The sequence below is a fragment of the Pagrus pagrus genome (genome assembly GCF_965226575.1).
Source record: "Pagrus pagrus genome assembly, contig: HAP1_SCAFFOLD_55, whole genome shotgun sequence".
Lineage (NCBI taxonomy): Eukaryota > Metazoa > Chordata > Actinopteri > Spariformes > Sparidae > Pagrus > Pagrus pagrus.
In genome coordinates this window covers 232,501-255,909 of record NW_028175408.1, presented here as the reverse complement: position 1 = coordinate 255,909, position 23,409 = coordinate 232,501, and the positions used below count along the sequence as shown (strand labels likewise).

The following is a 23,409-nucleotide window of genomic DNA, read 5'->3' as shown; positions in this document are numbered from 1 at the left end:
CCAGCTGTCGTACTGATGTGTTTATGCTGTTTGCTGAGATGGAGGAATAAAGAACCACCTCTGTGACCCACCTTAAACCTGCCTGTAGATCATTTTTTGCTGCACCATCCAGCCGTAATTGTGGTCATTCTCACAAGTGGTGTCAGAAGCTGGGGCCCACGTTACAGCAAAGGATGCCAAGGCAGGGGAAGAAAAATGTCCAAGAAGAACCAGATGAGGGGCCCTGCGGAGCAGGTGCTCCAGACACCATGACGGATGCTAAAACAGAAGACAAGCTGGATGAATTAGCAGGTATGGTGAAATCACTCATGCGAGCACAAACGGAGAGAGACCAGCAAAGAGAGAAAGAGTCCTCACTTCAAGAACAGCGATGGAGACGCATGCAGTATCAAGTCTCCCAAATGCAGCAACAAGTTAACATGAGGAGAGAAGAACAAAGAACAGAGCCGGACACTATGGATGAGAGTCAGCGCCCACAAATAAATGATGAAAATTATGGTGATTTTGATGACCCAGATGAAATGATGAGCCAGGCAAGTTGGGTTGTCAGACAGAGGGAACTCAAGCTACTGCCATTATGTCCAGATGATGACATTGAGCATTTCTTAACAACATTTGAGAGAATGGCCCAGGTTTGTCACTGGCCTAAAGATGGATGGGCTGTGCGTCTGGTCCCTCTGCTCACCGGCAAAGCCCGCAGTGCTTGTGTTCTGATGGACATGAAAGAATCTGAAAGATATGAAAAAGCTCCCCAGACAAGAGGACATCTTCCAGACCCGCTGCATCCGGAAGGCTAAGAGAATTACCAGAGACAGCACACACCCTGGTCACTGCTTCTTTGCCCCGCTGCCCTCAGGAAGGCGCTACAGAACACTGAGCGCCCCCACAACAAGACTAAAAAACGCCTTTACCACAGAGCTGTTACACTACTGAACTCCACCCCCCTCCCACACTGAAACCCCCCCCCATCAACACACACTTACACACACACATTGCACTACTGGTCCCTTTAAGGCTTGGACTTCTTTGCACACATCTTAATTATTGTTATATTGTTGATTGTTTTCTTTATATTTTTATATTTATTTATATGTACAAGGCAGCTGGAAGGCTACTCCAACAAAATGTCATTGCCTCGACAATGACAATAAAGACTATTCTATTCTATTCAAAGTTAAAGCAGCAATTCTGGCAAAATATTAAATTACACCTGATACTTACTGCAGAAGATTCCGGTCCCTCAAGTTTGAGCCTGGTGAAACTCCAAGAGAGCTGTATGTGCATCTAAAAGACCTTTTTTGCAAATGGGTTAAGCCAGAGAAATCAACAGTTAAAGAACTAGTTGACACTATTATTCTTGAACAGTTCCTGAGGATGGTCCATGCAGAGCTGGAGATCTGGATCAGAGAGCATGACCCCAAGACAGCAGAGGAAGCTGCACGCCTGGCCGGCATCGTCACATCAGCCAGAAAAGGAAGCTGAGCTGCCACCTTTGGCTGGGAGAACCACCAGGTCCATTCAAGTAAGTCCTCTGGGGGTAAACAGGGGCTTGGTCAAGTCACGAGGTAGATGGTTTTCAAGTGATGGGCAGTTTACTCCCCAGGCCACAAGCTATGCTAAAAGTCGATGTCAGGTGTTACCACTGTAATGGTTTAGGGCATAGAAAACCATTTTGCCCAGCTTTGAGCCACACTAAACCATCTTTCCTTTATTCTGCTCCAAGGCCAGCTACAGTGGGTACAGTGAGGGACGCAGGCCATGCAGCCCCAGTTCTGATCAATTGAAAGCGTGAAATAGCATTACTTGACTCTGCAGGTTTTCAGACTGTAGTTTTGTCCGGTTTGGTCCCCAGAGATAAATGGAGTAAAGACAGATCACGGATAAGCTGTATTCATGGAGATGAGCATGTTTATCCTACAGCTGAAGTTTATCTGACTGTGGGGGGGGGCAGACTTTAATGTTGCCTGTGGCATTAGCTCCAACATTGCCATACACTCCAGGCCAGTGGTTCTCAACCTTTTTAAGTCGCGACCCCCAATTCAATATGCACTGCTGTCCGCAGTTGAATACATTGTGATCTCGTTGATCTGCTCTGTACATGCGACATCTATTGCACGTCTGTCCGTCCTGGGAGAGGGATCCCTCCTCTGTGGCTCTCCCTGAGGTTTCTTCCGCATTTTTTTTTCCCTGTTAAAAGGGCCTTTTTTTGGGGGCAAGTTTTTCCCCACTCGAATCGAGGGTCGAAGGACAGAGGGTGTCGTCTCTGTACAGATTGTAAAGCCCTCTGAGGCAAACTGTGATTTGTGAATTTGGGCTATACAAATAAAATTTGAATTGATTTGACCCCCCCCCACCCCACCCACACACAATCAATACACCGTAGGCTACGTCGAATTTACAAATCAGACAAGCACTTATGATCACACTTCAGCTATTAGTTTCTTTATCATTTTATTTTGAAACACTTTTGAATATTTTCAAACAAGAGTCTGACTTTTCACGTGAGTTACAGACCGACGATGGTCGCTACATCCCATCATATTGCTGGTAGTTGAGCCGGTTAAAATGTAAACAATTAACGCAAACTTTTTTTCTTTTTAATGAAATAAAATGATAACCAGCACATGCTAATTAGGAAGCCTTAACAAAACACACTGGGGAGAAAAACTGCCCATGTTTCATTTTAAACATCTATGTTGCTGAGAGCTTAAACATGAAAAAGAACGTCATAACATTGTGTCATAACAACAACTTAACAAGTTTTGTTAAAACAAACTCCTAACTCTATAAACGTTGTCTTCTTTTTTTTTTCTTCACAAAGCCAAATAGCTGCAACCACTATGTAATGTGATGGCTGGGCCTTTTGTTTGCCTCTTGTTTGAACAGAGCAGCTGCATTCTTGGCTTTATGTTAGACACGGCCACGCGAAGATCACTCTCAACTCTGAGGAGTCGTGATCTGTATTTGTTTTTCAGTATTCATCTGTATTTTGTTGTCATTCATCTGTATTTTGTTGTCAGTGCAGAAAAGGTCTTTTCACACAGATATGTGGATGCAAATGGAAATAGTACATCGGTTGCAGCTTTTGACAGTGCTGCGTACTTTGTTGCTACTGACAACCAGGACTCTTCCAGTGCGCATGCCGAGATAGCAGTCTGTAACGTGCGGTCAGAGGAGAGATCTAGCAGGGCGTCCTGCAGCTCTGATGGCAGGTGATGTGCGGTGGAGGTGGTGAAAGGCTGGCATATCCAGTCGTACTTTTCCGGCGTGTCATCATTTGGGAAGTACTTATTGAAACTTTCAAGCAGGCTTCTGAGGTGAGAGGCAATAATTCCTTTCATAGTTTGAATGGTTATGTCGTAACTCTCCATAAAGTCATCAAGCTCAGGGAACATTTCAACACTTCCCCCTTGCACTCGCACAGCCCACCACTTCAGCTTTCTCTTAAATGCCATGACCTTATCAGAGAGAATAAGGACATTTGTGTTTGGGCCTTGTAGGGACAAGTTTAAGCTGTTTAGTTTGTCAAAAATGCTGGCTAAATATGCGAGGCTCGTGACCCACTTTGGGTCAGTCAGATAGTCAGCAAGGGGAGAACTACAGTCTGATAAAAATATGCGGACCTCCTCACGCAGTTCAAAGAGCCTCGTTAAAACTTTGCTGTGAGAAAGCCACCTGACCTCTGTGTGAAAGAGAAGTCCTTCGTGGTCTGATCCCATTTCATGACAGAGTGTGGCAAAGAGTCTGCTTTGCAGTGGCCGTGATTTAATGAAATTGACAATCTTAACTGATGTTTGGAGGACACCTGCCAGCAAGTGCTTCCCTGTGGATCATACAGTGCAGAAATTTCACATGGGGGCTACCTCTAACACGCAGGCCCTCAAACCTTTTCTTGCCCCCTGCATAGCTCCAGCTCCATCTGTGCACACAGAGACACAGCTCTCCCATCTCAGTCTCTCTTTTTGTATGTTACTGTTGAGCTTGTTGAAAATGTCCCGTCCAGTGCATGTTCCCTCCATTGATGAGCAAAACAACATGTCCTCGTAGCTGTACCTCACAAAGGCCAGCAGCTGCGCATCTCCTGACACATCTGTGCATTCATCAATTTGCTCTTCCTCACTCTGTCAATGAGTTGCTCTTTAATGTCATTTGCTATGTCCTGAATGCGGCGCCCCACGGTGTCATTTGACAGGGGAATGGTTAAAGAGTGTTAGATATTTTCTCCCCATGCATTGCTCTTGTGATTGCTACAGCTGCGGGACGGATGAGACTCTCCGCAATCGTGTGAGCCTTTTTCGATTGAGCCACCAGATATGCGACCTCATATGAAGCTGCCAGGGCCTTAGCAGGGACTGTAGAATATTCACTCACCACTGTTTTTTGCCTTTTTAGTTCTTGCTCCCTGCGCTGAAAAAAATCAATTGGCTTATAAGTTAAGCTGCTGTGTTTTGTCTCTAAATGTCTTTTTAGTTTTGCTGGCTTCAAGCTCTCAGTGCCATATGTTTCTCAGGTGGTGGTTCTGGTGGCTGATCTTGGGACCCCTGCTGCTGCTGCTGACTGTCTTGTGCTGGAACACTTTTTCTTTTAAGCCATCGCTCCATTTTTCCAGCTAGCAAACTTGCTGCAGCTGTGGCTAAAACAACAACGCGCCTTTTTTCTCTCTCTTTTTCTTTTTTTATTTCCCCCCACGGTGAGAGGCGGGGTAGAGAGAGAGCCGTGTCTGTATGTGTGAATGAGAAGGGCAGACATGCAACTGGTTTTGAGTAATAAAATGCCTGTTTGAGACCAACCGCTCGTCGTCCTTGTAACATCCGGTTGGACGCTCATTATTTTGCGCATTTATATTTTTCCAAAATGATTTGGCGACCCCCAGAAATCATCTCGCGACCCCAATTGGGGTCAGGAATGGCTGCTCTAGGCGATGATGTACCCACACTCTATGACCTTATGACCCCGCCAATATGCAAACCTGACGGGAGCAGTGAGGAGGATCAGAGTTCAGTAGCCGATTTCAGTGAGCCATTGAGTGATTCAGTCACATTGCCTGTGTCACCACCAGAGTGCAGAGGGAGTCCTCAGAGAGCTGCCTTTCTTTGAGGTAGACTGGGAAGCAGGGCCAGTTAAACCTCACAAGTCACAAGCACAGTGAAGACGGGAGAAGCTAAAGGGTTCACTTAGACAAGGAGCACAAAGCTCTCCTTAACCACCAGAACTGCTTGATTTTGAGTTTCCCCCAGATTTGAGCTCACTGCAAAAACAAGATGTGACACTGAAGCAGTAGTTTGAAAAGGTGACAGATGTGGAGGGTGTTCAACAAAATAACCCAAGCTGTTTAGATGATGACACCTACATGGTGAAGGAGGGTCTTCTCTATCAGAAAAGGGGAAAAAAATGAGACTTTAGCACTGCCACAACAGTTCAGACAGAGAGTTATGGAGATGGGGCATTCAATTCTATGGGCAGGTCACCTGGCTTTCCAGAAAACTCTGAACAGGATTGGAAGCTGCTTTGTTTGGCCAGGGATGTACACTCAAGTCTCTCAGTGCTGTGCTTCCTGTGAAACCTGCCAACTAACCTCTGCTAGAGGAGTTACACGTACCCAATTACAGTCTTTGCCCATCATTGATACACCTTTTGAGAGGATAGGCATGGACATTGTAGGCCCATTTGAGAAAAGTTCCTCAGGCCACCTTTACATTTTGGTCATGTGCGACTATGCCACACGGCACCCTGAAGCCTTCCCTCTCAGGTCTTTCAAAGCTAGACAAGTAGCAGATTGCCTTTTACAACTTTTTTCTAGAGTAGGCATACCCAAGGAGATTTTAACAGACTGTGGGACGGATGGGCTGATGGAGCGCTATAACCAGACACTGAAAAACATGCTGCGCAAGTTTGTGTCTCACACAGGTTCGGATTGGGACTGCTGGCTGCCATACCTGCTGTTTGCGTACAGAGAGGTCCCATAAGCATCTACGGGCTTCTCTCCGTTTGAACTGTTGTATGGGCACCAGGTGAGAGGACCGCTGGACCTGCTGAAAGATTACTGGGAGAGTTCGAAGCCAGAAGGAGAAAATGTGGTAGCATATGTGGTAAAAATGAGGGAGAGACTGGAGAAGATGATGGCGCTTGTACATGAACACATGGAGTCGGCTCAACAAAACCAGAAGGTGTGGTATGATCAAAAGGCCAGAGAGCGGGTCTTTCATCCAGGCCAAAAAGTACTGTTGTTGTTGTTGCCAACCAGTGAAAGCAAGTTGCTGACTAAGTGGCATGGACCATATGAAATCAGCAAACGTGCGGGTAAGGTCACACATGAACTTTTTATGCCGGACAGGTTTAAAAGATACCAGACTTTTCATGTTAACCTGCTTGAGGAGGTCCAGGTGCGTTCAGAGCCTGTGCACCAGCAGCTTTTGGTCCGTGAGGTGCAGGAGGAGGATACTGTTGACAAGTTCTTCCCAGCTACCACCACAACAGCAGAGGGCCCAGAAGTGGACCTGCCACATCTGTCTCTCACCCAGCAGGCAGAGGCGAAGCCCCTGCTTGACCCAGAACTCTTCAGGGAGACACCAGCTTTCACCTGACTGGTGCAGCACAGGATTCGGCTGAAGGGAGATGCCCCAGTGCAGTAGAAAAGCTACAGGATTCCTGAGCGGTTGATTCCTCTGCTGCAAAAGGAAATTAGGCTGATGTTGGAGCTGGGAATAACAGTGAGTGGCAGGCCCATTGTATTGGTCCCAAAGAAAGATGGTACTCTCAGATTTTGTATTGATTTCAGATACCTGAATACAGTGTGCAGCTTTCGGTACATCACCACACTGGACCTCAGCAAGGGCTACTGGCAGGTTGCCTTAGCACCAGATGCCAAGGAGATGACAGCTTTCAGAACACCATTTGGTATGTATCTGTTTAAGGTCATGCCATTTGGTCTCCAGGGGGCGCCAGCCACGTTTTAAAGACTAATGGACCATGTTTTGAGGGATTTATCTGACTGTGTGGCTGCATATTTGGATGATGTAGTTATTTTCAGCCAATCATGGGAGGAGCATATGGTGCACCTGCAACAGGTGCTGCAGAAAATAGAGGCACCCCCATCTACCCCTCAGACACTGTCATTAAGTTTGCCGATGACACGACTGTAGTTGGCTTGATCTCAGAGGAGGATGAGACAGCTTACAGGCATGAGGTGGATCATCTCATACAGTGGTGCGGAGCAAACGACCTCATCCTCAACACCTCTAAAACCAAGGAGATGATCGCTGACTTCTGTAGGACTAAGGTGGAACCGTACGCACCCCTCCACATAAATGGGGAGACGGTGAAGGATGTAGAAAAGCTGAAGTTTCTGGGAGTCACACTGTCGAACCAGCTGGCATGGACGAACAACACCATGCAGCTGGTCAATAAAGCTCAACAGAGACTTTTTCCTGAGGAAACTGAAGCGGGCCAAACTACTCCTCAACTTCTACAGAAGCACCATCGAGTCCATCCTGACCACCAGCGCCACAGTGTGGTACGCCAGCTGTACAGCCGCGGAACGCTACAGTCTCTATCGTGTGGTGAAGGTGGCTCAGCGCGTCATCAGGTTGAAGCTCCCCGAACTGGACACCATTTACACAAAAAGGCTCAACAAGAAAGCCCTCAGCATCCTTAGAGACACCCCACACCCGGTCACTCCATGTTTGAGCTGTTACCATCTGGCAGAAGGTTCAGGACAATCAGAACCAAAACAAACAGACTAAGAAACAGCTTCTACCCCAGAGCTGTTGCCTACATCATCCCACTTCTATCATAACAGTCACTGTTATACACACGCATGTTATACATGCTGCTGCTATCACTTATTATTATTATTATTATTATTATTATTATTATCATTATTTGAAGCTGCACTGATACCTTTCTGCTGCACAGACATTGTATTTTATATATACTGCTGCTCTTGTCTTGTTCTGTTGATCTCCATGTGTGCCTTTTATGTTTTTTAATTTTTTTTAATATATGTTTTATATTGTCTAACTAATTGTCTTTTACCGAGAATAGTCTAACAAAGTTTCATTGTACACCCAGTATAATGACAATAAAAGATTCATTCATTCATTCATTCATTCATTCATTCATTCAGACGGACACTTTTGGAGTGGGCCTGGGAGCAGTGTTTCTGCAGGAGGTGGAAGGAGAGGAGGTGGTGGTGGAAGGAGAGTCGGAAGCTGCTGGACAGAGAGACAAAGGTACTCTACAGTGGAAAAGGAGTGCTTGGCGATGAAGTGGGCCATCGACACCCTCAGATATTATCTGCTGGGGCGGCACTTCTTCCTGGAAACTGATCATCGGTCTTTGCAGTGGCTTTATCGCATGAGGGATGCCAACATGCACATCGCTAGGTGGTACCTGGCCCTGCAGCCCTATGACTTCACGGTGCACTACAGGTCAGGGAAGTCAAATGTGGTGGCGGACTGTCTGTCCAGAATGTCAGAGGAATGAGGTACTGTTCTCTTTGGGGAGAGGGAGGAGGAAATCTGACGAAGAGCACATCGTCACCAGGCTTTGCACACATGGCACCACGCACTATGGACTGAGTGTGACTACATATGCAGAGGAGCAACAGCACTTTATTGGAGATTTGCACAATACATTTTAACACTGTTTTTTGCACATTTGTATGGATATGTTTATCGTATTTATTGAACGTTTATTGTCCTTGGTCGGGTCTTGGTTTTACAGGTGGGTGATGTGTGGGCCACGCAGCTCCACCTAGAGCAGCGGGACAGAGGGTTAAAGGTGCATATTAAATGTGTTAATTCCTTCAACAAGGAGCTAAGCTAAGAATGTGTATTGTGTTGCTCAATAAGTGCATGCAGTGAAGAAGTCAAGTGTATTGTTTACTCACCAGTGTTTGTCTTCAGGGTGTGCAGGCAAAAGGCTTCCCCCAGGAAAAAAGACAAAGTGGGATGTGTATTTTTGTTGTTAGGGGAGGCAAATGAGGGTGTGTATTTGTTACTGATAAGGTGGTGTAAATATAGGAATAAAAATGGTGGGTTAAACATGTTGATAGGCAGTGGATCCCTGTGGATGGAATCTTCCAGGGTCATTAGCTGTGACACCCTATAAATGGGGGCCATTTTAACAACCTGGGGGAGGTGGTACTGATGTGTTATGCTGTTTGCTGAGGTGGAGGAATAAAGAACCACCTCTGTGACCCACCTTAAACCTGCCTGTGGATAATTTTTTGCTGTACCATCCAGCCGTAATTGTGGTCATTCTCACATGTCTGACTGAATATTTTGTATTTCATAGAACCATCAGCAGAGTAAACTATTGCAGCTGATGAGGGGGATAACATCCCACCAACACACAAGAGACGCAAACAACCATCAGCAGAGGATGGAGCATCTGGAGTCGGTGCCAGGAAACCTTCTTCCAAAAGTGAATTTTGAAACATTTTCATTTATTTGGAGTAACATAAGTAGATCTGGGTGTGTAAAATAAATTTAAAAAACGCACGCCTCAGTCTGGTGGCACCCTAGTACATTTAGTCAAGTAATGTATTTAATTACAAATTTGAGATACTTGTACTTAAATTTAGCCTTTTCTTTTCATATTACTTTTAAAGTTCCACTTTACTACATCTTAGAAGCAAATATTGCACTTTTTACTCCACTACATTTATCTGACAGCTATAGTTATTACCAGTTACACTGGAAATTATTATTTTTTTGCACAAAAATGAAGGGCTTATACAATATGGTTTGTTATAAATTCAAGTATTCATCAGTTTTTACATATATTGCTTATATTTGATTAATCAGTTGATTGACAGAAAATTAATTGATAACAATTTTGATAGTGGTTTCAGTTATTTTTCCAGTAAAATCATGTGGTTGCCGCTTTACAGCTGGTATGACATTTGCTGCGTTTCCTTTAAATCATTTCATTGTATTTATAATGTTCAGGTTTGGACTGGACATTGTGAAGGTGTCACTTGGGCCTCTGGCTTACTGTGACCACAGTTCTCAATATTTTTACCGATCAAAGGATTAATGGAGAAAACAACCAGCATGAAAATAACCATCGGTTGCTGTCCTAAACAAAATATTACAAAATCCTACCTTTACGTTATTGTAATCATTCTTAATGCCGGTCATCGGGTCAGAATTTCTGTTATCTGGTTAGATTAGTCATAAAATGGAAACTATTTTTCATGGTGGAGTGCTGAGGATGAATCGAGTCTCACAGCCTGTGGAAAGAAGCTTCTTGTTAGTCTAGTGATGCAGCACTAAAACAAACAAGCTGGTCAGGCCTGGTATTATTTGTTGTGAGCGCCTGTTCATAAGTGGACAGCTCCAAGTACAGGTGTGAATGCCTTAGGATTTTATGACTCAGACCGCAGTCAGTGGTGGTCTTGGCCACACGTGACCACATTCTTTTAGCACTGTGTAAGCACATGTGTCCTGGACCAGATTGAAGCACCGCCTGTTCAACTGATATTTTCTGTAGAGTGCTGATCACACTAAGACTCATTATGGGCATAGCCCCTTCAGAAACGTCCATAATGCAAAATAATTAATAGAATAAATGTCTGAGGTAAAACACAGCCCTCTATGCACTCTCCCCTCTCCTCCTCTCCTCTCCTTAGCAGCGGCGGTTAAATTTCAACAGTGGGGGGGACCCCTGGTGGAACGAGGAAGATGTAAGACACGTTTCACAGAGGCTCCGCTGGAATGATATTTTTTTTTTTTTACACTTTTATATTACACTTTTGTATTTTTTCTGCCAGCTTTAAGCCTTAATACTGCAGCTTTTTACTATAGGTAAACTTATTTTTTTACTTGCGGACACTCTATGATGGCAGGCCGAGGGAGAAATGATGCTTCTAAAACAGGCTGCGACAGGCCCCAGCCATCACCTGAGCAGCTAGATGCTAATGCTAATGCCACTGTGGCGAGAGCGGGTCTGAGTGTGTGTTTGTGTGAGCGTGTGTATGTGTAGTGTGTGTCGTCAACAACGCCACCTGGGATTTTAACCCAGGAAATAGCCATACAAGGCCAACACTAGGGCTGCAACTAACGATTATTTTGGTTGTCGACTAATCTAACGATTATTTTTTCGATTAGTCACAATTATTTTCGACTTTACCTCATATTCTCAGAGCAAATTAAAAACCCATGAAACATGTATTTGAAAACATAATATTTTGAAACAACTGCATTTTTAAATTGTTATTTTAATGAAACATAAATTGACAAAATAATACATTAAAGTGCAAGTTGTGATAACAAAAACATAATGTACAAATAACTTTACTATACTATAACTATACCTTTTTGAAATAGTGCTGCCAAGTCCAAAATTTCAAATAAAACTAGTAAATGTAAATAAAATTAAAAAAAATCCAGTACAAATGACTGTATAATTCACAAATTCTTCAAATTGCAATGCAGGAATGTGAGCATATCAACATACTCAGGTGTGAGGCTGGCTCTCTTCTTGGAGGTTATGTTCCCAGCAGCTGAGAACAGTCGCTCAGAAGGAGTAGAAGTGGCAGGAATGCACAAGAATGACCAGGCTAATGATGCAAGACTTGGATATTTTGCTTCATTTGACTTCCACCAAGATAGGGGATTAAAGTACATCAGTACCTGCAATGGGACAACAGATGAAAATTAGGCTTGTGAAAAAGTATGGCATGTTACAGTTGATGTTAAATGTTAATTAATAAGAACTGTTCTTATTTAAACACATAAATCTTGCCTCGTTGGTGATAGCTTGGTTGTGAGCATCCTGTTCAGCAGTCTCACTGTCAGTATCTGTTGAGGAGTCACATCCAAACAGTGAATCAAGAGACCCATTTGAAGTTCTCTTAGCACATGTAATGGCTTCCTCATTCTCACTGGCACACTGCCTCTTTGCAGTTTCTTCTTGCATGGACTGTAAGGCAAGAGATTGGACTTTACTTTGAAATTTCTGACACCAGGTTCAGTGTTCAGTTTCTGAAAACGCGGGTCCAGTGCAGCTGCAATGATCTGTGTGTTTGTGTTGTCATCTTTGACAGTGACTTCTCTGGACCAGCGTGCAGTTGTCTCCTGTGAAGCAGCTGCCTGGAATGCCAGAAACAGAAGCTGTATCATAGGTGGTCTGAGTGGACTTCTGAAGCCCTCTGACCAGAGGAGGCAGGGCAGAGGCGGTAGCATAGGTTTCACCACTCAGGTAGACAGTGGCACTTTCAAAGGCCTGAAGAGCTTTTGCCAGTTCCTCAAGCAAGGCCGACTGGTCTGGTTTCAGGTCGAGATGCTGTTTCCCTTTCTGTGTTACTGTTTGGGTTAGACAATGTTGCAGTCAGCGGCCATCTCTGTTCTAGCAGACGAGTCACCATGTAAAAGGTGCTATTCCACCTAGTAGAGACATCTTGGATAAATTTCTTCTCTGGGATTCCCATTTGTTTCTATTTGGTCTTCAGCTTGCTTGAGGCTAGTTCACTTCTTTTGAAGTGCTCTACAAGACACCTCGCTGCTCCTAGTGTTTTAGTGATCTGAGGATGTTTCAGAGCATGACCGATCACCTATTGTGGCCAAGTGTGGCCTGCACAGCGGACTGAATTCCACCCATGCTTTTCTTTCAAAATGTTTGCAGCCAGCACTGTGTCAACATTGGAGCCATTGTCATGGACAACAGCCACAATCTTGCTAGCAGGGACCTCAAACCTTGCCATGGCATACTCAATCCATGCAGCAATGTTAACTCCAGTGTGTCGTTCTTCCAGTGGCATGGTGGTGAGGCAGAAGCTAGTGAGTTCCCAGTCATCACTTAAAGTGACAAGTGATGCCAAAATATGCCTCTGTGGCAATACTGGTCCAGGCATCAGCTGTCAGGGCAATCTTGCTCTTAGTTGATTTAAGGACGTCTATAAGATAGATTAATGTTGAGTCGGTGTGTAGCTATGCCAAAACAATGTCGGACTCCGTAGTTTTCTCCGGGCCCCTGCCAAACCTAACCAGTGATGACATGTTCAGCCGCATGTCATCATTCAACCGCTGGCTGTCAAGGTGGTGTCCAGCAAACGATGTGGGCTTTGTTGATAATTGGCGGACTTTCTGGGGAAAACCTGGTCTCATTAGGAGAGACGGCATCCATCCCACTTTGGACGGAGCGGCTCTCATCTCTAGAAATTTAACCCATTTCATTAGCCAACAACCAGCCTGACAACCCAGAGTTGAGACCAGGAGGCAGAGCTGCAGTCTTACACGCTTCTCTGAGCTTCCATTAGATCAGTTGCTCCATTGAGACTGTGTCTGCCCCCCGACCACCTAAATTAATTAAATTAATCAAATCAAAAGTCCACAGAAGAGGAGTTGTGCATGAAAATCTAATAAAAATTAACAGCAACTCTGCAATCTCAAAACAAGACGAGAATTAAATGCGGACTCCTAAATATCAGATCCCTGTCATCGAAAGCTGTACTAGTAAATGACTTAATTTCAGACTGTAATATTGATTTATTCTGTCTTACTGAAACTTGGCTGCATCCTGAAGAATATGTCAGCCTGAATGAATCCACTCCACCCAGTCATATTAATACTCACATTCCTCGAGGCTCCGGCCGAGGAGGTGGTGTTGCAGCTATTTATGACTTAAGTCTGTCAATCATTCCTAAACCTAAATTAAATTATAACTAATTTGAAAGCCTTGTTCTGAGTCTTTCACATCCAACGTGGAAAACTTTACAGCCAGTTCTATTTGTTGTAGTGTATCGAGCACCTGGTCCTTACTCAGAGTTTTTATCTGAATTCTCTGAGTTTTTATCAAGTATAGTCCTCAAATCAGATAAAGTAATTATTGTAGGTGATTTTAATATTCATGTGGATGCCGTTAATGATAGCCTTAGTACTGCATTTATCTCATTATTAGACTCCATTGGCTTCTCTCAGTGTGTACATAAACCAACTCACTGTTTTGACCACACCCTTGACCTTGTTCTAGCTTATGGTATCGAGATTGAAAATCTAACAGTTTCTCCACAGAATCCTCTTTTATCAGACCATCACTTAATAACTTTTGAAGTTCTATTACTGGACTACACACCATTAGGCAAAAACTCCTTCACTAGATGTCTATCTGATAGTGCTGTAGCTAAATTTAAGGAAATTATACCGCTGGCACTAAATTCAATGCCATGTCTTAATATAATAGAGGACTCCTCCGCTAACCTCAGTTCCTCACAAATCGATCATCTTGTTGATAGCACTGCAGGCTCATTGCGAACAACACTGGACTCTATTGCCCCCCTGAAAAGGAAACCTATAAAGCACAGGAGGTTAGCACCCTGGTATAACTCGGATACCCGCAAATTGAAGCAAACATCACGGAAATTTGAAAGGAAATGGCGTTCCACCAACTTGGAAGAATCCCGCTTAGCCTGGAAAGATAGCCTTAAAATATATAGGAAGGCCCTCCGCAATGCCAGAGCAAGCTATTACTCGTCATTAATAGAGGAAAACAAAAACAACACCAGGTTTCTTTTCAGCACTGTAGCCAGGCTGACAGAAAGTCACAGCTCTACTGAACCATGTATTCCTACAACGCTCAGTAGTAATGACTTCATGAGCTTCTTTAATGATAAAATTTTAACTATTAGAGACAAAATCCATCATCGCTTGCCCTCAACTGGCACTATTGTATCTTTAAACACAGGAACCTCAGAAACAGTTGTAAATTCTGACTTATATTTAGACTGCTTCTCTCCCATCGACCTCCACCAACTAACTTCGATGGTTTCTTCATCTAGACCAACAACTTGTCTCCTAGACCCCATCCCAACTAGGTTGCTGAAAGAAACTTTACCTTTAATTAGCACATCTCTACTAGAAATGATCAACCTGTCTCTATTAACAGGATACGTACCACAATCCTTTAAACTAGCTGTAATTAGACCGCTCCTTAAAAAGCCTAATCTTGACCCAGAAGCTTTAGCCAACTATAGACCTATATCCAACCTCCCTTTCCTCTCCAAGATCCTTGAGAAAGCGGTCGCCAACCAGCTATGTGACTTTCTTCATAAAAATAGTTTATATGAGGATTTTCAATCAGGTTTTAGAGCACATCATAGCACAGAGACGGCACTGGTGAAAGTTACAAATGACCTCCTCATCGCTTCTGACGAATGACTTGTCTCTGTCCTGGTCTTACTAGATCTTAGTGCTGCATTTGATACCATTGATCATCACATTCTACTACAGAGACTGGAACACTTAATTGGCATTAAAGGACCCGCATTAAACTGGTTTATGTCCCATTTATCGGATCGATTTCAGTTTGTACATGTTAATGATGAGTCATCCCTGTATACCAAGGTTAGTCATGGTGTTCCTCAAGGCTCCGTGCTTGGACCCATACTATTCACCTTATATACGCTCCCTCTAGGAAATATAATTCGGAAACACTCCATAAACTTTCATTGTTATGCAGATGATACACAGTTATACCTATCAATAAAGCCAAATGAAACTAATCAGCTTACTAACCTCCATGCATGTCTCAAGGACATTAAGACCTGGATGACCTGCAATTTTCTGCTGTTAAACTCAGATAAAACCGAAGTTATAGTACTTGGTCCTAAACACCTTAGAGATGCATTATCTAATGATATAGCGAGTTTGGATGGCATTAACTTGGCCTCCAGCACCACCGTCAGGAATCTGGGAGTTATCTTTGATCAAGATATGTCCTTCAACTCCCACATAAAACAAATTTCAAGGTCTGCATTTTTTCATCTATGTAACATTGCAAAAATCAGGCCCATCCTGTCTCAAAAAGACGCAGAAAAGCTAGTCCATGCATTTGTTACGTCCAGGCTGGACTATTGTAATTCTCTATTATCAGGCTGCCCTAACAAGTCTCTAAAGAGTCTCCAGCTGGTCCAGAATGCTGCAGCACGTGTACTGACAGGAACTAAGAAAAGAGATCATATTACTCCTGTATTGGCCTCTCTGCACTGGCTCCCTGTAAAATCAAGAATAGAGTTTAAAATCCTTCTCCTCACTTACAAAGCTGTTAATGGTCAGGCACCATCATATCTCCAGGAGCTCATACTACCCTATCACCCAACTAGAGCATTACGCTCCCAGAACGCAGGATTACTTGTAGTTCTTAAAGTCTCCAAAAGTAGAATGGGAGCCAGAGCCTTCAGTTATCAAGCTCCTCTTCTGTGGAACCATCTTCCTGTTTTGGTCCGGGAGGCGGACACCCTCTCTACCTTTAAGAATAGACTTAAGACCTTCCTCTTCGATAAGAGCTTATAGTTAGGGCTGGGCCAGGACAGGCCCAGGCCTGTCTTGGACCAGCTCTTAGTTATGCTGCTATAGGCCTAGTCTGGGGGACAATGACACACTGAGCTTCTCTCTCCTCCCCTCTCCTCTCCTCTCCATCTGTATACATTATGCCTGTATACATGCCCCATCTCTGCATGTCACTGACTTACTTCTTCCCCGGAGTCCTTGTGCTTTCTAGTCCTACAGGCTCCCATGGATCCTGGCCGCGCCCGGGTCGTGGATCGTGGATGCGCCCACTGCTATGGCCCTGCCTGATCGTGGATGCGCCTACTGCTATGGCCCTGCCTGATCGTGGATGCGCCTACTGCCATGACCCTGCCTGACACCCACCACTACTGTCTCTAATATTAGTCACATCTCTGTTACATACGTTCCACTACTATTATTGTAATGCATTACTACATACCATCCTTACCATTAATCACTACTACTGTTATCACTAGTAATCACATTTCCATGTGCATTTCATTATTATTGCTGTAATACATCTTAATGTACTTTCACTCCTGTCAACCATCGCTTATAATTGAATACATTGTGATCTCGTTGATCTGCTCTGTACATGCGACATCTATTGCACGTCTGTCCGTCCTGGGAGAGGGATCCCTCCTCTGTGGCTCTCCCTGAGGTTTCTTCCGCATTTTTTTTTTCCCTGTTAAAAGGGCCTTTTTTTTGGGGCAAGTTTTTCCTCACTCGAATCGAGGGTCGAAGGACAGAGGGTGTCGTCTCTGTACAGATTGTAAAGCCCTCTGAGGCAACTGTGATTTGTGAATTTGGGCTATACAAATAAAATTTGATTTGATTTGATGTCATTGACTATCATGTTGACGATGCTTTCTGTCAAGACTTGAGCCATTGGAGGGGTTCATGTGCCTCTTCTGACAACAAAGTCATCTACACGCCTTTTCTTGGCACTGGAACTACTAAAAGAGAGAACAAAACAGAATTGTGTATCATTTAAGAAGCTGAAATCTATGCATCATCACGTTGTCATGCCTGATAGTAATTATTACAGTTTTTAATTGATTACATATCTTACAAATGAATTATTATTGTTATAAATCATTGCATTAAGTGGAGGTTTACTATTCAGTGTCTTATCCAATTTATATTATTACTGTTTTGTACTGATTTAATATCCTACACATGAATTATTACTGATATTGTTGCTGTCAGACAAAAACCTCTTATTTGCAAATTTGACTTTTTTCGACTATTTTTTTATAATCGATTTTACTGGCCACCCTTCACGTCTGTATACATTATTAACCAATGAATGTATTCAAAGAGCTTATCTCCAGCCGGCCTCTTGTCATGTTATGATGCACGGCAGAGCTTGGGTTCACAACAACCGCAGTTGTTGTTGTCATTCGAGATCTGTTGCATTTTTAATAACTTTGAATTTTAATAAATCACTTTTTGGTTGCACACTATTGGATGAATATGTCCATTTCCGTTGTATTTGCTCGTAGGTTTGTAGCTTACTACCTACAGTTGGTACTAGTTTCAAATAGAGGTTTCCCTCACGGAAAGCGTGATTCACGCGTTGCGTGAAATTGTAGGTCACATTGTAGCCACTAGGTGGAAGCATCATACTGAAATGCAGCTCAAAAGATTTGGGGATAATTCCACATTTGACCACAACATAGCTGCAATGGAGAGTGGCGCTGTTCATAGGCCATAGGCTACTTAATTTGCAGCTGTGGTCGAGAGAGCTAGAGAGTGAATGGAGAGAGGGAGCGCTACGCCGGTAAATCAGATCAATGTTGTTTTTTATTGTTTCACAGTGGTTACGTTCAACAGGATCAGTGGTTCTCATGGGGGTCCTGTCCCCCTCCATATTTTTGATCTCTCCTGTAGCCTGGCCGGGTCTGGCTCCAAGTTTTAGCAAATTGTCTCATATCTATTTTCTGCAAGTTCTCGTGAATGTAACAATCCACTTATAGCCCACGATCGCTCGTTTAAACAGTCTCTAAGCTGCTTCGGTCGTGCCAGCAGCCTGGACCCGATGCAGCTGGACTCATGAGCGGAGCATTAATGCACATCTGTCTGCAGCTGCTCCAAACACACAATTTGAAGGGACAGATTAGATGTTAATTTTGTTAACAGTGACTTTGTTGATACTACTTTAATCGTAGAATGGAGCCACAACGGGCTGATTTCAGCCAAGAGCAGCAGGTTGTTTTAATGGAAAGTAGGCTATGAGCGATACAAAAAAGCTGATCACAGCCTGAAGCAACAGTGTTGCTGCAAATATAACAAGAGGAGGCTGCTTTTAATTTCTGACAGCTGAACATTGCGCTTTTAAATATGAAGCTTACCCAAACAAAAAACTAGAGCAACAACTGTCATTTTTTAAATTGTGTTTTCATATATTTCACCGATTGTAATAGAATGCGAGTGTGTTTTATTGAAAGCGAGACTGGGTGTGTGTATGAAAATCGCTACAGTGAACTGGTGCTTTGGTTTTTAGGTGCTCTACAATCTCATAGTTTCAAAGAAAATGGATTGATTGATTTATACTTAACGAAATGAAACGAAAACAATATATATTATATTACTATATTGTTGCAACTTTAGAAAATATAATCCAGGGGAAAAAAGGCTTACAAACATGGACCAAAACAGCTCAGTAATACGCACAAAAATCCAAAAGAAACGAAAATGAACTAAAAAAAATAACTAAACATCATGAAGTGGTCTCAATCTGTGTTTTACGCATGCCTCTGTGCATCTGGCACATGTGTCTTGGAGTTCTGAATGGAGGCTGTATGTTCAGCTCCCCTTACATGTGAAATTTATTACATGAAACACGACGAAATTTCTTCACTTATGAACTGAAAAGTGTGAGGAGAGCTACTGTAGGAACCGGTTTTTCTGTTCAAAGCAAACAGCTGTGTGAAGTACTGTGGGGGGCAGGACTTTTGTCTGACAATGTACTTGAGTGAAGTATCCACAAACACACCCATTGGTCAGTGTAAGTGTGACTCCATCTCTTTTTACTTTTTAAACACACACTAAAATTATGGAGCGTGAGCATGTAGTTGACGCGTGTCTTAGGCCACAAAAACTCCACAGTTCTTTCTCACGTGGGTTTATTGAAACCTTTATTCAAGTTACAACAAAAAATAAAACTGTAGCAATCCAAAATCAGGCAATAATCATTAGCACGGTCAAAAACTAGTGTGCTCTCCTCGCCTCCATAATCATCACTGAACCAAAGTACGCACGCATCACGTTACGCACATCTCAGCCAATAAGAAGAGCGCAGTTGTTATTAACTAATAGGCACTCTAATAACCTCAAATATACAAAATCAGAATAAATCCAACAAATCTAAATTATTTATCACCTTATGTGTAATATACAAAATGGCTCCAACAGTCAGAGATAAATGGAGGATGCTAATGTGTTACATTGTGTCCAGCTGTCGTCACAGCAATTATTACAAGCACACCTATTGGTCAGAGATAAATGGAGGCGCTAATATGTCTATTAAGCTCATTACTTTCAATAGAGCCGAGAAGATGGAACATAGGAAAATATTTTTCATTCTAGTTTTAGAGGCTGCATTTAAAAAAAATATATATAAAAAAATAAAGTTATTACTTTACATCACGTTCATAAGATGTGTAGTGACTGGAATTCAGACTTCCCAAAAATATAAGATATATACATGGTAGCCTACGTGCTTCAAATAAAACATTTTTGTTTAAAAAATCGACAGGTATACAGAACAGTGCAGTATGATATACAGTAGGTAATTTAAAGCAGAGTGTGTCCTCAGATCTGCGTAGTGTGCGCATCAGTCTTTCAGCAGGAGATCCTTCGGCCCTGGGCATTTTTCGCCGTCTGCCATGCAGTCACATGCCAGTCGGTCCTCCCTTTAATGCTATGACCTGTTCAATGACTTTGTCCAAGTGATCTATGTATTTGTTGCAGGCCTCTTTGGTGAGCTTATATTTCCAAAATGACTCTATTGCGGAGATCAGTTCATCTCTGTTTTTGGGTTTGGCCTCACAGCGAATGTAGCGTTTCATTGAAGCCCAGACTAACTCGATCGGGTTCAGATCCGGCGACCTAAGAAATTTTTGCTGAGCATAAGGTTTGTTCTAGATTAAATAAAAGCCTGTCCCATACAGACGCGTGTCTCTCTAAAGGGGTCCGCTCGGCACACACACACCCTCCAAAAAAAAAAAAAACTATTGGCAGAAGTCCGGGCCGTGAGAACCGGCAGTCTACCTCTCGTATGGATAATCCAACGGATTTGATCTGGAAAATCCCTTGTTGTGATAGACTCATGTGTTTTCATAATCTACAGTAGCCTATCATAAAGTGGATACAATCACCGCAACTCTGTCCGGAGCTTCGCTACTTTTATTTCCGTATACTTGGTAACAGTAACCCAGGTACAAGGATCCCCCCCTCCCCGCTTGACTTGAAATTAAAAAAAGTGACACAGGCTATTGCCCGTTCCTTCATGAGAAATCATCCATCAACACACTCAATCAAACAAGGTGGGGAATGAGAAATCTGCGGCACTACTGTACAGTAGTTCGCTCATTTTAAAAATACAGACGGGTGTGTTTCGAGCTGACGAGACTGAGGACCGAAAAAAGAGAGTGAGACGTATACTGTAGCTGCCGTCGTTACATTTGTCTCATTGAAAAACTATACTGTATTACAGTGGCGAGCGGTGACCTTTTACTGTGGTCATGCTGAAGTGTCAATACCATGCGCGCCCGTAAGGGGGGTATTTATTTATTAATAAAAAATATAATATGGTTTTTAACTACTACAGTGGAAACCGCTTATAGTGATCACGTTGGTCCAGAGTACATTTGATCACTATAAGCGGTTGATTGCTAAAACCGAATTGTTATTATTTCACTTATTTTTTTGTGCAGAACATAATCTAAATGCCAGTTGTATAGTTTTTCAATGAGAAAAATGTAATGAAACGGTCGTCAGCGCGATCCTCTCGTCAGCTCCAAACTCACCCTTCTGCACCTCAATCACAGACCACAGCTGGTTTTCCACACAGCATTTACAGTAACTCACGTGACACGTCTCAGATCAGTAGGCGCTGCTGCCGGTGTGTTTTTAAAATGAGCGAACTAGGCTAGTAGCGCCGCAGATTGACAGATCTGACACTTGTTTGACAGAGTGTTTCGAGATGGTTTTCATGAATGAACAGGCAATATGTCACTGTCAGACCGGATCGTTTGACGGGAGGGGGGGTCGGCCAGTTTTTGTGATATTTACTTCAGGAGTAGGCCGTCCACTTGAAATTATAGTTTTCTTTTCCTCAAAAGTTCTCCGCGAAAACGGCACTGAACGCAAAGACTGAATAGAATTAATATTTTCACTCATTTTGACCGGGCTACACGATGAAATGAACCACTGACAGTTTCCCGCTGAACAATTCAAACAAGTCAGTTTTGCGCATGCGCGTTGGCAGATAAGCTGCTTCACTGACAGCTTTTTTGCCATTCAAAATGCTCATCTACAGTAAACACAGCCTCTAGCAGTAACTGTACTACTCTGTGTCACAGTGCGCACGCGCGAAACAAGCTGTCAGCTTTCCAGCTTTTCGCAAGCAAAACGGGACAGATTAGGCACGGATTTAAGACCAAAACAGTAGAACTAAGGTATTGTATAATTGAACACACTGCCAGATTAATATTTTCAATTATTTTTATTGAAGGGCTTGGGCATGCACTGCATTTATAGCTTATTAAGACCGCTCGCCCATGCTGTATTATTATTATATTGCATTCCCCATTTGTGCTCACTGCCCCGTGCTGCTGTCTTATGGAGGCGTCCTGCTGCTCACAGATGCCACCTGGCGGTTGTTTGGGCACATTGCAGCTTCTGGTGAAAACACAATTACTCCTCCAAAAAAAAAATCTGTGTGACTCTCCCGTGACTCATGCGTGAAATCCTCCAAATGAAACTAGTACCCACTGTACAGTGACACGTAAATTTAATACCATATATTGAAGATAGGAGGCTTCTGCTTGACAGCGACGATATGCTACAAACCACTACAAAACAGATAGGCTACGGCTGTAAGTCACTGATAACGAAGACAAATAACTTTTATCGGTTCAACTCGTGAATTTACCCTTCTGGCGTACATGCCACCACAGCTCCAGGGTGCTTACGTTTCAGGTGCTCATGCATGGCTGTAGTGCTGCCATGAAATGACAGCTGTGTTTGACAAAATTTGCACATCACATGTGAGTGACGCCGAGATCGAAAAGTGGCCAAAGGTATGTTGATTGCCGCTCAGCGGCTTATACCGATGCCTAGAGTCTTATGCCGTTCCACGGAGAGGTGGCCAAAGTTATGTCTATTGCTGCTCAGCGGCTTATACCTATGCCTAGCTTTATGCCGTTCCTCGGAGAGGTGGCCAAATTTATGTCGATTGCTGCTAAGCGGCTTATACCGATGCCTAGAGTCCTATGCCGTTCCTCGGAGAGGTGGCCAAAGTTATGTAGATTGCTGCTCAGCGGCTTATACCGATGCCTAGCCTTATGCCGTTCCTCGGAGAGGTGGCCAAAGTTATGTCGATTGCTGCTCAGCGGCTTTTACCGATCCCCAGACTCTTATACCGTTCCTCGGAGTGGTGTGCCGCTGATATTCCGCCGACACATGACGGTGTGTGCCGCTAGAGAGCGTTATGCTTCTGAGAGACTGTTGGATGGGTACCGTCCCCTGATGGATATGCAAATGTAATGCCACTGGGCTGGTTTTACGACAAGTGCTGCCGTAAATGTATACATTGTTGTAGTCTTTTTTGACAATGCTAACTTAACACATTGCCGTAAATAAAGGAACGTAGGCTATGTGTTTCTTTTGGATGTTATGTTGGTGGGATGTAGGCATATAGACAGTAATTACACTTGGGATTCTTGCGATATGATAGCAAAGTAATATGTCTAAATTTGGGCCTATACACTACTTAAAGCTAATGAAAGCGATAGCCTTAGCTAACATGGCTACTGTTAGCCCAGCCACCGTAGCCAGTCTGACTAATCAATAGCAGAAACTTTGAGCCAACCAACTAAACAATACTTAC

The 23,409-nt window shown here is 43.3% G+C and overlaps 1 protein-coding gene across 9 annotated transcripts in view; it reads left to right on the top strand.

Moving 5' to 3' along the window:
- Positions 1-23,409, top strand: part of LOC311253850 (uncharacterized protein) — a 49,593-nt gene that overhangs the window by 20,694 nt on the left and 5,490 nt on the right. For 2 of the 9 annotated variants that reach the window (XR_014621973.1, XR_014621974.1), the window contains exons 5-8: positions 1,366-1,522; positions 8,126-8,781; positions 9,298-9,426; positions 12,053-14,152. Coding sequence is in view for 3 of the 9 variants with exons in the window: in XM_084384324.1 (XP_084240450.1) it covers positions 6,779-6,897; positions 8,126-8,484 (478 nt within the window). In the remaining 6 variants the exon portion in view is untranslated. Of the gene's footprint in view, positions 1-1,365; positions 1,523-6,778; positions 6,898-8,125; positions 8,782-9,297; positions 9,427-12,052; positions 14,156-23,409 lie in introns of those variants that run through there. The other 7 variants (XM_084384325.1, XM_084384326.1, XM_084384324.1 and 4 more) reach the window with 7 other exon arrangements.